This window comes from Perissodus microlepis, chromosome 10 (assembly GCF_051167445.1).
Source record: "Perissodus microlepis isolate ML-2025 ecotype Zambia chromosome 10, ASM5116744v1, whole genome shotgun sequence".
NCBI lineage: Eukaryota > Metazoa > Chordata > Actinopteri > Cichliformes > Cichlidae > Perissodus > Perissodus microlepis.
The window spans coordinates 10,365,248-10,377,842 of NC_140470.1; the positions used below are offsets into that span (position 1 = coordinate 10,365,248).

General features: G+C 39.4%; 1 protein-coding gene across 2 annotated transcripts; it reads right to left on the reverse strand.

Moving 5' to 3' along the window:
- Positions 1 to 1,012: 1,012 nt before the first annotated feature.
- On the reverse strand, positions 1,013 to 9,272 carry LOC146378806 (uncharacterized). Of its 2 annotated transcripts, XM_084941871.1 has the most exons (8): positions 9,206 to 9,272; positions 7,919 to 8,176; positions 4,890 to 7,617; positions 4,460 to 4,488; positions 4,149 to 4,310; positions 3,994 to 4,060; positions 3,786 to 3,890; positions 1,013 to 2,757 (listed from the first exon to the last, which is right to left on the reverse strand). In XM_084941871.1, the coding sequence occupies exons 2-8, from the start codon at positions 8,056 to 8,058 to the stop codon at positions 1,915 to 1,917; spliced, it is 4,074 nt and encodes a 1,357-aa protein (XP_084797997.1). In that variant the 5' UTR covers positions 8,059 to 8,176; positions 9,206 to 9,272; the 3' UTR covers positions 1,013 to 1,914. The 2 variants fall into 2 exon arrangements, with proteins under 2 accessions (XP_084797997.1, XP_084797999.1); XM_084941873.1 differs by lacking the exon at positions 9,206 to 9,272 and having other exon boundaries at positions 7,919 to 8,442.
- Positions 9,273 to 12,595: the final 3,323 nt, after the last annotated feature.

Below are 12,595 nucleotides of genomic sequence, written 5' to 3' on the forward strand. Positions count from 1 at the left end.
AAGTAGCATGGTCCCAAGGTGGGAAACATTCTCACCTCCTCCTCCATACTGGTACCAATTTTCCATTAATATTTCTGGTCAATATGGTCTCTTTCATTTGCTCTGACTTTGCAGAACTCCTCTTATATGTAAGAAAACAAATCTACAATGAATATTTGTCTCCACCTTCTTAATCAGAACATGTATACAGTGAGATGATGATTTATTACAGTTCACAAAAGGCATCTGAAAGTGTATCACTACTGTTGTACTAATTTTGGTATCAATCCAGGATCAAGTAAATACAGGGTAAGTATTGACATTTTTGCTTTCCACAATTATTAGTCAGTGCAACAAAACACACCTTTCAGCTTTTCTTGTATTTTGAAACTGGAATTTGTGGAGACCTGGAATGTAAACGTGCTTTTCTTTAAAATGTGATATAGGCCATAAATAAAATAGATGTGACAGCAATAAGTTTCAGACGTTTTTCATGTTTAAGGTGTATCTATAGATTTTTTTCATTTCCAAAAAATAATTTATTTAACTCAATACAGTGGATTACATCACTTAGATAATAGAAACAAAGTATCCACGCTGTCATGCTAGTATTGAATTTTTACTTCTTTTTTTTTTTTTTTTACTTTGCTCTGCTCTACCAATAACTACCGTACTGGTCCATGAAAAGCGCTATATAAATCCAATCCATTATTATTATTACTACAGCTATAGCCTGTACATGCTTATAGTTATAGTATATTCATAATATACCTTCATACCGTGTACATTGTAACATACCTATAATAGATCTATATTCTGTAATATATCTATATTATTGCTAAAGCACTTTCTGGATGGATGCAAACTGCATTCCGTTGCCTTGTACTTGTGACATGTACAATGACACTAAAGTTGAATTCTATTCTATTCTATTCACAGCTGAAACCGTGTCTCACTGTTTTGTTTTGGGTTTGTTTTTTTCATTTCAGTTAGATGTGACATGGACAGAGACACAACTGTAAAATCTGTTCATTTGCAAGCTTTTATTTTGGCAGGATATTGTAATATGAGGAAAACAGCAAACATAAGATAATTTTCACATTTTAAAAGCTATAGCAATACCGTATTTATAAGTATATATATATTATCAGTAGCATGTAAGGCAAGCCTATCATAATTAAATTTTACTATAAACTGAAAGGAAATCAGGTTCAATATGATCTTTTTAACTGTTTTAAATTGTGCTTGATGTTGTTTATAGCATTCAAGAGTATCTAACAGTAGCTAGCTATGTAAATAAGTATAACTTATATGATGACTTTTTAAAATTCTGCAATGATGAAAAAAGAAAAGGAACTGCACTAATCAGCCACAACATTAAAACCACCTGCCTAACATTGTGTATGTCGTCCTTTAGCCACAAAACCGCATTTGACCTGTCAGAGTATGAACTGTGGCTATTTTGTTATCTCAGCAGTGGAACCTTTGGCTCATGTGGACTCTGTGGTGGAGCCTTGGAGGCCCACCTGTCAGTGGTTTTGGCTGACCATTCTATTTGTATCTATGCAACAAAAGTACACATTTACATTTTACAATGAATTAATCAGTTTATCTAGGCTGTACAGGATTTTCCAAGGTGCACATTTATATATATAGTATTCATCGACCAACAATCACTTTCAGCAAATGCCAGCTATAATAATTTAAAGCTAGAAACTCATCGCTTTTATTGGATACACCAATTGGACAGTAGGAAAGTTACAGCATCAGTTTATCAAAGTAAATCCATAAAATCTACTTTTCAAATTCAGAAATTAAATTACATCAAACATCAAATTAATGTGGCTGAATCCATAAACCACTCAAATGAGCTTATTCATTAAACTTGCTACTACAGCTACATTAAATTAGGATTTTGGTGCAGTCATGTTACTGTCACAGCTTTGTTCGCTCTCCTTTCAGCACCTCATCTGGAATCCCTCCTATCCAGCCATGTACTTCAGCCCTGTCCTGCTCTCTTCCCTCTGTAGTGTAAGAATCACATATGAAGTGGTTTAGCATCCGCTCGGCTGACTGCAGGCTGGCCAAGCTGCTTTCTGCCTCTGACATACTGCTATCTATTGGCCTCCCAATAACCCTGTGGTTGCTTGTGTTCCAATGATGAATGATCTCATTATCTAAATCCTCAGTAGCTTCATTCCCTCGATGGCGGAGGTCCATCATGGCCTCTGTACCTCTCAGCTCTTTTTGCATCTGATGGCATGCCAGAGGAATTTCCTCCAGGCTTGCTGACCGGATAAGAATGGCAGATCCGTGATTTGGACTAGAGGACCTGTAACTTCCCTCACCTGTAATGCCATCAGAAAGATTCTTCATGCCAGAAGGGCGAGAACTAGTTTGTGGTGCAGGTAAATTGTCACTGTGGGAGGTGAACTGAAGATGAGGTATTTGCAGTGGGCGTGGAGAGTGTCGTCTGGGAATTTCCTCACTTCCTGACTCGCTGTCTCTGTCCAGGTCTGCTTCCCGGTGTCTCCAGGTCTGACCCCTGTTTGATCCTGTCAGTATAAGCCGTGGGGTCTCTTCTCCCATTTCAGACCAGTCAGATTCCTCCTCCTCTGGGACTGACCCTAGAGGTTGCTCCTGCCCAGCAGCTTTAACCTTTCCATAATTATCGTTGTCCATAAACTGAACTGGAGGGGGAGCGATTGGGAGAACCACCTGATTAATGGTATCATCTGACTGAAAATGATGGTTGTTTTTGTGTATTGCAGAAGTCACCTGAAATGAGAAGAGAAACTGATCAGTTCAATGGAATTTGGAAATAATAAATACGAAATATGATTGAAAGAAAAACAAAGGTTTTGTATGAACAAAATTATACTAATGCCAAGTGCTACACTGTCCTCTAAACTATTTAAGACATAGGAAAAACATATTTATACTTCATACTGTATGAAAAGACTAATATAGCTTGCATGTCATGTGGACTCTCAAATTTGACATTTTGGTCAATATCGTCTTCACAGACATCAAAAATCACAAGGGATGAACGGATCCGACTGAGAAACCAACGACACTCCCCATACATATGCATTTTGTCAGTCACAAGCTAGAAACACCATAAATCATGTGGTTTGTCATCTATTTAACAAACTTACAACTAGAATATCAAATTATTATTGCGGTATTGAATCCAGTGGGAATTTAGGTATTTTTCCATAAACTTTTAAATAAGCCATTCCTGATATCAAGAGTGCTGCGGGCCTGCTTAAAAACCAAACATTCCAGGGCTACCGAATCATAAATCTCACTCTAATCAAATTACAAGAAAGAGTGATGCATTTCCTTGAAAACTGTATTCAAAAAACATAAACTACACAGGCTGTTGGTTATAAATTGCTAATCCTACTCAGACATAAGTGTTTAGGCCAGTGTGTGACCCACTTGCCTCTGGGACACAAACTTCAATACTAGAGTGGTACATTTAGGTGAGAGTAATTATTAATACCACAAACTAACCCCCTCCTGTTACCAGTTTAAAGTTATTTTTTATATAATGAAATACATTTATATAAATATCTAACTGTATGTGACTAGAAAGCAATTTCAAAATGAATTTCTGTTTTTACTGCAGCTCACTTGCAGCACCTAGAGATACTTTCCACACTTAGGGAATCACTATCTAAACAATCAGATTTTTTTCTGCAACCTTAGCAGCCGCTACTTTGACATTTGCAAGGAATGCCAGAATTAAATGTTACTAATATTTTCCAGACCTAGAAATGAAAGAATGCCAAAGAGCTTACACTGAACACTTCGCCAGAGTTGGCAAATTTCACATTACCAAGCTGCTGTGTCAGCTCTGAAATACGACAGTTCAACCTTTGTCGTTCTTCTTCCATATTTTGAGTCTGAAACAGAAGGAAAATGGGGGAACATGATGTAATAGCTCACATATATGTTTATAGTAATGGATGTCTTACATCAGATGTATAGCCATGCTTGCTTTCTCACCACTGAGTGAAGCTTTTGCTCCAGAACATTATTAGTCTGCTGTGTGGAGGAGCAGTTATCATGTAGTCTGAAATAAGGCAGAGACAGACTTACTCAGCAAACATTATAACTGTTATCACTATTTGCAGTTAGTCTCTGGAAAAGGCATTCTTAACCTCTTAAATTTCTCCGTGAGGTTGCTGAGCTCTGTGCGTGTCCTCTGAAGTTCCGCCTCCAACAGCTTTTGGCTACTCATGAATTCCTCTCCCAAACACTCCATCCTCACAGCTGTCTTCAGCAAACTGTGGTGCAGACCTTCATTTTGTTCCTGTATTATCCTATAATACAGACAGACAAAAGCAAGAGTTGTCAAGCTTTGATCCATTTATTTTTAAATCGCTGTTTTTCTTTTTAAATGAACAGTTCCATATTTTCTATGTTACACATCCAAATACCCAAACACCCAAACGAATAACATTACACTTACATGATTCTACCCAGCTCCTCTTTCTTCTCCTGCATTGAAGTAATAAATACATAAATTAATTTTTTTTTAAAAAGCATTCAACGGGTACTCTGTTAGGCGAAAAATGAAAAATGAAATGAAATGAAAGATGAACACAGAATATTAGTCTAGGATGTCAAATTGATTGCTATTAGTTTGTATTTAGTAGCTAATCTATTGTTCTGTAACTAATCTATTGTTCTTTAACACGTGAACGTCATTTGCAGATCTATTGTCTGCCATGGTGTGCAAGCTGTTGCCCAAATCAATATGAACGGAAATTAGATGAACATCATTACATAACCAGATAATAAAAAACATAAAACACAGGCAGCCATGTGATCCTGGTAGTTACTTGTATGTATGCACACCATAATAGAAAACATTTTCAGTGAGTATAATAATGCCATACTTGTTTTAATGATGGGCCAGTGAAACTTGTTCGTTCCTCTTCGTGGCTGCTGGGGTTGCTTGTTGTTGTCATGGAAGACTCTGGTTTAATGGAAAGAGGCTCTGTCTTCCTGTGTGCCGGTGGACTGCCAGCAGAATGCCCCTTCAAATGAGTGTGGTGGTCATCGTGGTCAAGATCCTTGTTTCTTGAGTGGTGCTGGTTGGGATGTAATTCATGGTGGTGATGACCTGATCTGTAGTGGTCTCCATGTTGTACGCAATGGCCTGGATTGTGTTGGTCTTCATGATGCTGATGGTGATGAGATTCCCTATGTTGATCTTCATGGTGATGATGGCCTGAACTATCAACATCATCATGATGATGATCTAGACTGTGGTGGTCATGTTGATGGTGAATGTTCAAAATATGATGGTCACGGTGACGATAGTGATGGTCTGGACTGTGATGGTCTCCATGATGACGATGATGGTCTGAAAAGTGGTGGTCTCTATGATGATGGTGATGATGATCTTGACTGTGGCGGTCTCCATGATGATGATGGGGATGCCCCAGATTGCGGTGGTCTCCATGATGCTGATGCACTGGACTGTGGTGGTCCCCATGATGATGTTGGTGTTCTGGGCTATTGTGGTCCCCATGGTGATGGTGATGGTTTGGTCTGTGGTGGCCCCCATGGTGATGGTGATGGCCTTGGCTATGGTGATCTCCGTGATGATGGTGATGGTCTGGCTTGTGATGGTCCCCATGATGATGGTGATGGTCTGGACTGTGGTGGTCTCCACTATGATGGTGATGGTCTAGACTATGGTTGTCTCCATGGTGATGGTGGTGACCTTGGCTATGGTCTTCTTGGTGATGATGGTGATGGTCTGGACTATGGTGGTCTCTGTGATGATGGTGATGGTCTGGACTATGGTGGTCTCTGTGATGATGTTGATGGTCTGGACTATGGTGGTCTCTGTGATGATGGTGATGGTCTGGACTATGGTGGTCTTTGTGATGATGGTGATGGTCTGGACTATGGTTGTCTCCATGGTGATGGTGGTGACCTTGGCTATGGTCTTCTTGGTGATGATGGTGATGGTCTGGACTATGGTGGTCTCTGTGATGATGGTGATGGTCTGGACTATGGTGGTCTTTGTGATGATGGTGATGGTCTGGACTATGGTTGTCTCCATGGTGATGGTGGTGACCTTGGCTATGGTCTTCTTGGTGATGATGGTGATGGTCTGGACTATGGCGGTCTCTGTGATGATGTGGATGGTCTGGACTATGGTGGTCTCTGTGATGATGGTGATGGTCTGGACTATGGTGGTCTTTGTGATGATGGTGATGGTCTGGACTATCATGGTCTCCTTGGTGATGGCCTTGGCTATTGTGGTCTACATGATGATGGTGATGGTGATGAACATGACCGTAGTGCTTGCCATGGTGGTGATGGTGTGCATTACTATGATGATGGGATGGGCTATAGGGTTCTCTATGTCGATGTTGCCCACGGTAATGGTGATGTGATGCAGTGTGGTGATCTTTGTTGTGGTAGGTATGGCTATGTGAATCTCCATGGGGATAAACAGGACTGTGGTCCTTTCTGTGATGATGGTGAGGACTTGGGCTATTTCCATGGTAATGATGATGGTGATGGTGACTAGAAGTCTCATGGTCTCCTTTGTGGTGGTTATGGTAGTTCTTAAAAGAATGGGAGTGACGCTCAGGAGATTGAGACCATGAGTGACGTCTTCTAAAACAGCTGAATTCTGTGCAGCTTTTTGGCCTATGATGCATGTGATGGGGTGACTCTTCAAAATAGCGACTTTCACCGTGGAAAGATTTAGACTGAGACAACTGCGAAGAGTGTGAATATTTGCTGGAGCTAATTGAGTCCGCACTGGTGGGCCGGCTTCTTTGCTGTCTAGGTTTGTCAGTCCTGCTGTCCGCCTTCCTGGATCTAAGAGAGGCCTGCCCTGGACTGCAGGGTCGTTGTGCATCTGTCACGCCAAGAGTGGTTAGCCTCATTGGGCTGAGCACCTGCCGAGTAATCTCATTAAGAAAAGCAGAGAACTTCATTTTTTCTTTCATTAAATTCTTCTTGGCTTCATTTTTCCTCTTCTCCGATTCATTTTCATCCTCATTTCCATGTCCTTTGTCTTTGGGTGTGGTGAGAGCCTCCATTGATTTGGCCTTGCGGAAACTTCCATCATTTTCAAAGCTTCTTGCAATTTTCTTAGGGCTTTTTGAGGTTCCCTTTTTGGGGCCACAACGAGAGGACTTGCTTTTCTCTTGTTTCTGTTTGTTGGGCAGCTCATTTAGATTAGCTGGTTTATTTATCAAAGGAGCCATATCATCTCCTTCATCAAAGTACTTGTGTTTTCCAGAGATATCGGTCCAGGATTGTGAATGCTGTGGCTTCCTGAAAGGATTGCTATCTGAAGTGTCACTGCTGCTGCTGTTCTCAGAAGACAGACTAGAAGAAGAGGAAGATGTTGTAGAAGAGGAAGAGAAAGACGAAGGGGAGGAGGAAGAAGAAGAGGAGGAGGACAAAGAGGAAGATGAGGATGTCGATGAAGATGAAGAGGATGAAGAAGAATGGCTTGAGGAACTTGAGGAAGTTTGTGAAAGAGAAACATGACGATGGTTTTGCTTGTGGTGGTAATGGTGAGATTCGGACTGATGTTGACGGTTGGTATGATGATCACTCAAAATGCTCTCCTCTGCTGTAGAATGAGTGCTATTTCAAAAAGAAAACATGGGTGTTAAAGGGCACAGTGTCTACAGTAAATGAATTCTGATACTTGGTTAGCCTAACTACCAACCAACCCCAGAGATTCATTCCCCCAAGACAATTTTAAGAAGAAACAAAAATTCTATTCTGATAGCATATGACGTGATTGGTGAAAAGGTTACTTCTCATCACTGATAATGGAAAAGACCTCACATGATTAATCCTTATTTTGTAAAAAACCCAAAAATCTATATGAAATGCTTAAATAATTATTGTTAACATACAGTTAGAAAAAGGATGGACTTACTCATGACTATCGTTGCCATCCGACCTTTGTTTATTATTGTGACGCTGATGGCCTTGATTTTGATGGTGGTGCTTCACATGTGGACCTTTGGAGCCGGCTGGTCTTCTGTGCTTGTGCTCTTTTTTTTGATGATCACACATTTCTGCCTTGTGACTTATGATCTCCCTGGTGTTCTGATGAGGATGTACAGGTCTGAATTTTTTTCCATCAGCTGGCAATGCAATCAAGAGTCCTCAGAAACTTGCACAAACTCAGTTCCTGGGAAAATATTTGCTTTATTTACAACTTTACAATATAAATCCCTCTGCTTTGATCACATTGTTACCTCTGCTAATATAAATGTGAAAGGTTTTTCACTGAATTGTGATAAAACATTGTAGGGGTGTAGAGTAGGATATGTCAGCAGTCCATTAAAATTTGGCTTACATCCACCAATTCTTCAAGGTCAATGTAATGATTTATTAGTCAAGAATTGACTAAAAACCTTATAACTTAGAAACAAAATTGTGGTGTTTATTGTACCATAGAAAGATTTAAAATATTATGTCACATTTAACCTCTAACCTTTGCTTCAATGTGATAATAATGATATATAGATGTATTTAAAACTATATATCTTATTGTCATTGTTTGTACTGATAAGGTATTGGTATGTAGTGAATGATATATGAGGATTCTAAATATCACATTACTTTGGACCTCTGACTTCTTCAAGGCCAAATAAGGAAAAAACTTTGATAAAACTTTCTCTTAAACTATGCTTAAAATTCTGTTGCCTTTGTTTACGTTGGCAGAATAAAGGAAATGAAACTGGTATATGATGGGGATTCTTACATTATAGTTTGCATCCAAATGTCATGTCACATTTGACCTCCGACCTCACGTTTACATTTCACATCTGCCTGTCTTTGAAGTTGACCCCAAGAGAGTGAGCTGCCTTAATGGACGTTTGTGCTTTCAGTCTTGCTTATTTTTCTACCATATTCAAAGTGTGCATAATAACAGGAACACAGCAATACTTCATATTTGCATCTATAAAATCTGAGAATGCCTGTTATAATACACATTCAGTGATTACAAATTCATAGATCTATTCTAGATTACTGCAATCTAGATCCAGAATGAAAACAAATAACTTAAACTTACTTAAACTTAAAATTACAGCATTGACATCAGTGTCATTTCTCACATGTAATAAAAAACAACAGGTTTCAAGAGGATGAAAAACTGTTTCAGCTGCTTTTTTGTGACTAACTAAGCTGCCATAGAGACAAGAGCTGTACTCACAGTCTTCCACGGGCCCTGACGTTCACAGAAGCTTCCCTTGTGTGATGCGCCTTCTAATTGAACTGGGAGGCACATGTGAAGCACACACACTCCCATTTCAATTTATACTCCTGCACCGTCCAATGACAGAAAGGAAAGCTGCCGTGAGCAGCTACTTTGAACTCTATTAAACTCTATTGAATACTCTGTATGACACCTTTTGAATTTAAAAATAACCAGCTGAATGAGGAATGTATTGGTCTGTGCATGTACGGTATAACTCCAAAATCAATACAAGCCACATGTTGACATTTCTGCAGTGTACATTAAAAAAAAAGCCTGAAACATTAATTTTCACTGCAGTTTTCATTCACTTTCATTTTTTTTTTTTTTAATATTTCTGGATTTTTGTACTAGTTTTGTTCTGCTGAAGCTGCAAGACATCGAAGCAGCGCTGCATTATTTGAACTTTGTCTTCCTGTCTCAATATATCACCAAAGAAGTCTCAAAAATCACAAGAATCTATCTTTATTTTGGAAATGGCCTGAAGACAGCGATAGAATGAAGCCTTAATGTCACTGATGTGAGCTGCTATGCCAGCCAAAAAAACACAATGGCTTCCAGCATTCATTGCTCAGTGTGCACAGGGGCACGTACAGCTGGGCTCATCAAAAATAGGAACAGCAAAGGGAACAAAATGTGAGGTAAACTGTTTTTGAAGCGAGTCTGTATGACTGCAAGGCATGGTGGTGGGTGGGTATCAGATGTTATCTTCTTGTATCATACATTTCACAAAATGCTCTTTTTTGTCTGTTAATGTGTTAGAGATGGGAAAATGAAAATTCTTCTGTTAAAAAGGCCAAGCTAGCCTATAAAACTCACTCCAGATGTGAGAGTTCATTACAAAGACATTTTTACCGCCTACGATTGGCATCAGGAGTGCAGCGAGGTGCCGGAAAAGTGTGCAGCGTGTTAACAAGAAAGTGTGGACGTATTGATCAGGATGTCCCTATTATGTCAGTGCAATGGACAATCTAATAACTCAGAGTTACTGAGAAATGCATTGAACTCCGATAGAGTGACAAAAACCATTAGACTTCACAAAGCAGTCAAGCGGTTATGTTAAACCACCAAAGAAAATTTTCATGTATCGAGTAACATGTCGGAGAATACAATCAAAATATTCTGGTGTATACCACAGAGCTGTGATCCGCTTTGTAATTTTTGCAACATGTGCATGTTGATAACTGCTGGCAGGTCTCCCCTCATCAATGTAACCGTGGCTCAGAACCACAGACAATCAATAGCATGCACAATGGAAAGCTGGGAGAGTCAGATAATGCTCATGCGCATTGGTGGATATTTATAACACTAATATCTGCACAGGACTCAATAAATCAGGATGTGACAAAGTTACATCACGCAATAAGTCACTGCAGGCAGAAATGATTGCTGTACTCTCCACGCTAAAAGACTGTGACTGTCCTTTTTTAAATACATTTAATTATTATAGCTTTTAAGTAAACTTTTTATGCAGGGAAAATATGACTGTTGAATGGGTATCTTGCCCTATCATGTGATGCAGGTTCACTTGGTACATCACATGAACAATCCAAAGGATGCCTTAAGGTCACTTCCTGAATCTCAGACCAACTGTTTGGGCCCCTGGCATTTTAATAATAAACAAACAGAAGTAATAAAGAGACTTTAAATGTGGTACAGTTCCTAGTGCCAGGTGTGCTGGTCTGAGTGTAGCTTAGGAACACCAAGCAAGGGAAGAGCCAATCACAAGTGAGTCACACAGGTGATTGCTGCCAGCTGTAGGGCCTGCTTCCTGCCTGACTTCCAGATCTGACTAATACTTTTGCCAGATAAAATGAAATGACAGATATTTTATGAGTAGTTTTAATAATTGCAAAGCTTTACTGTTTCTGTATTGGTGTGTTTTGTATTTATTAATTCATACGTTACTTTTAATTATAGGCAGAAAATGAGCAGAGTACTGGCTGCCTTTTATTTAAGGATTGTTTTAGACGCCATTCACAGAACTGACTTGTTTAGTAATTCTAGCGGCTGTATTTAGTGTAGATTTTTAATTCCTTGTTTGCTTCTAGGACTGCAGCTGGTGGTTGCCTCCAGTCACGGGAGTTGTTGCCATACAAGGAATTCAATGACTTTTGCGGTCATATAATTTCTTTGTATGTTTGTATGTTTCTAATAAATGGCCAGTTGTGGTCTGTTAATTGAAGCTCCTGCATCCTATTGCCATTTTCACATGAATATTTCATTGTTATTCATTTCCACATTGGTATTTCCCCACCCAGCCGTCTCCGGGGTTTACAGAGGATGTTCTGGGAAAAACGGGAGAATATCCAGTGAGTGGCAGCTCTCTGGGAGAAAAGACAATGTTGTTGCCAGAACAAAATGCCCAGACTGCTTTAAGTTGATAGGAAGGCAACAGTAACTCTGATAACCATGCATTAACAGCATCTCTGAATGGAGAGCACATTGAACCTTGTAGCAGATGGGCTACAGAAGACCACATCAGGTAACACTTCTTTCCGCTAAGAAGAAGAAACTGAAGCTACAATTTGCACAAGTTCACCAAAATTGGATAATAGAAGAGTGGAAAAACATTGCCTATTCTAATGTCTTCTGCAACATTTACATGGTAGGGTGAGAATTTTGAAAAATGAAAGCATGGATCCATCCTGCCTTGTATCAACAGTTCAGGGTGATGGATTGTTTAAAGGTCACAGCCTGCATGAGTATTGTTGCTGACATGTCAGTGTCCTTTATGACCACAGTGTACCCATGTCCTAATGGCTGTATTGTTGCTGATCTATGAAGTAAATATGGGCCAAATATCACAAAACCAGAGGAACGTAGTATTAGCAATGTGTTCCTAACAAAGTGGCCAGTGAGTGTGTGACAAGACTAAAAGGTTTAGTTAATATGATTCTGGATCTTTAAGCCCCAAATTGTAACTATTATGCTTTTGAGCACTGACTGCTGTCATATGTACATAACTATTCAGGAAACCCCTGCATAAAGTATTTAATTAATAATAATAAATTTTAAAACAGGGGAACTGGGAGTCTGTTCAGAGGCCAGACTCTGATCTTTAAGAGCAAAGTTAGACCAGCAGGGGGAGTTGAGTTAGAGTTTCTTGCAGTCACATGGTTTAGCACCGTGTATTCATCAGGCTTTGTCTACACCATGTAGGCCTGCCTGTATTTTTCCCCCTAATGTATCAAGTCCGAGCATGCAGCTCCTTCAAAACATATAATTTTAAAGCCCATGCATACTCCCTGTGGAAGAATTAAAAAAAAAAAAAAAAAGTATGATTTTAAATATATCCTGATTGAAAAACGTGAAAACCTACTGAAATAAGATACAAACTCCAAAACC

Bases quoted from the DNA above. Each gene is read 5' to 3' on its own strand.
- LOC146378806 (XM_084941871.1), bottom strand. From the start codon at position 8,058: ATGTGTGATCATCAAAAAAAAGAGCACAAGCACAGAAGACCAGCCGGC. The intron at 7,618-7,918 runs GTAAGTCCATCC...TTTTTGAAATAG, and splicing joins GATGGCAACGATAGTCATGA to CACTCATTCTACAGCAGAGG. The intron at 3,891-3,993 runs GTGAGAAAGCAA...CTTCTGTTTCAG, and splicing joins AGCAAAAGCTTCACTCAGTG to ACTCAAAATATGGAAGAAGA.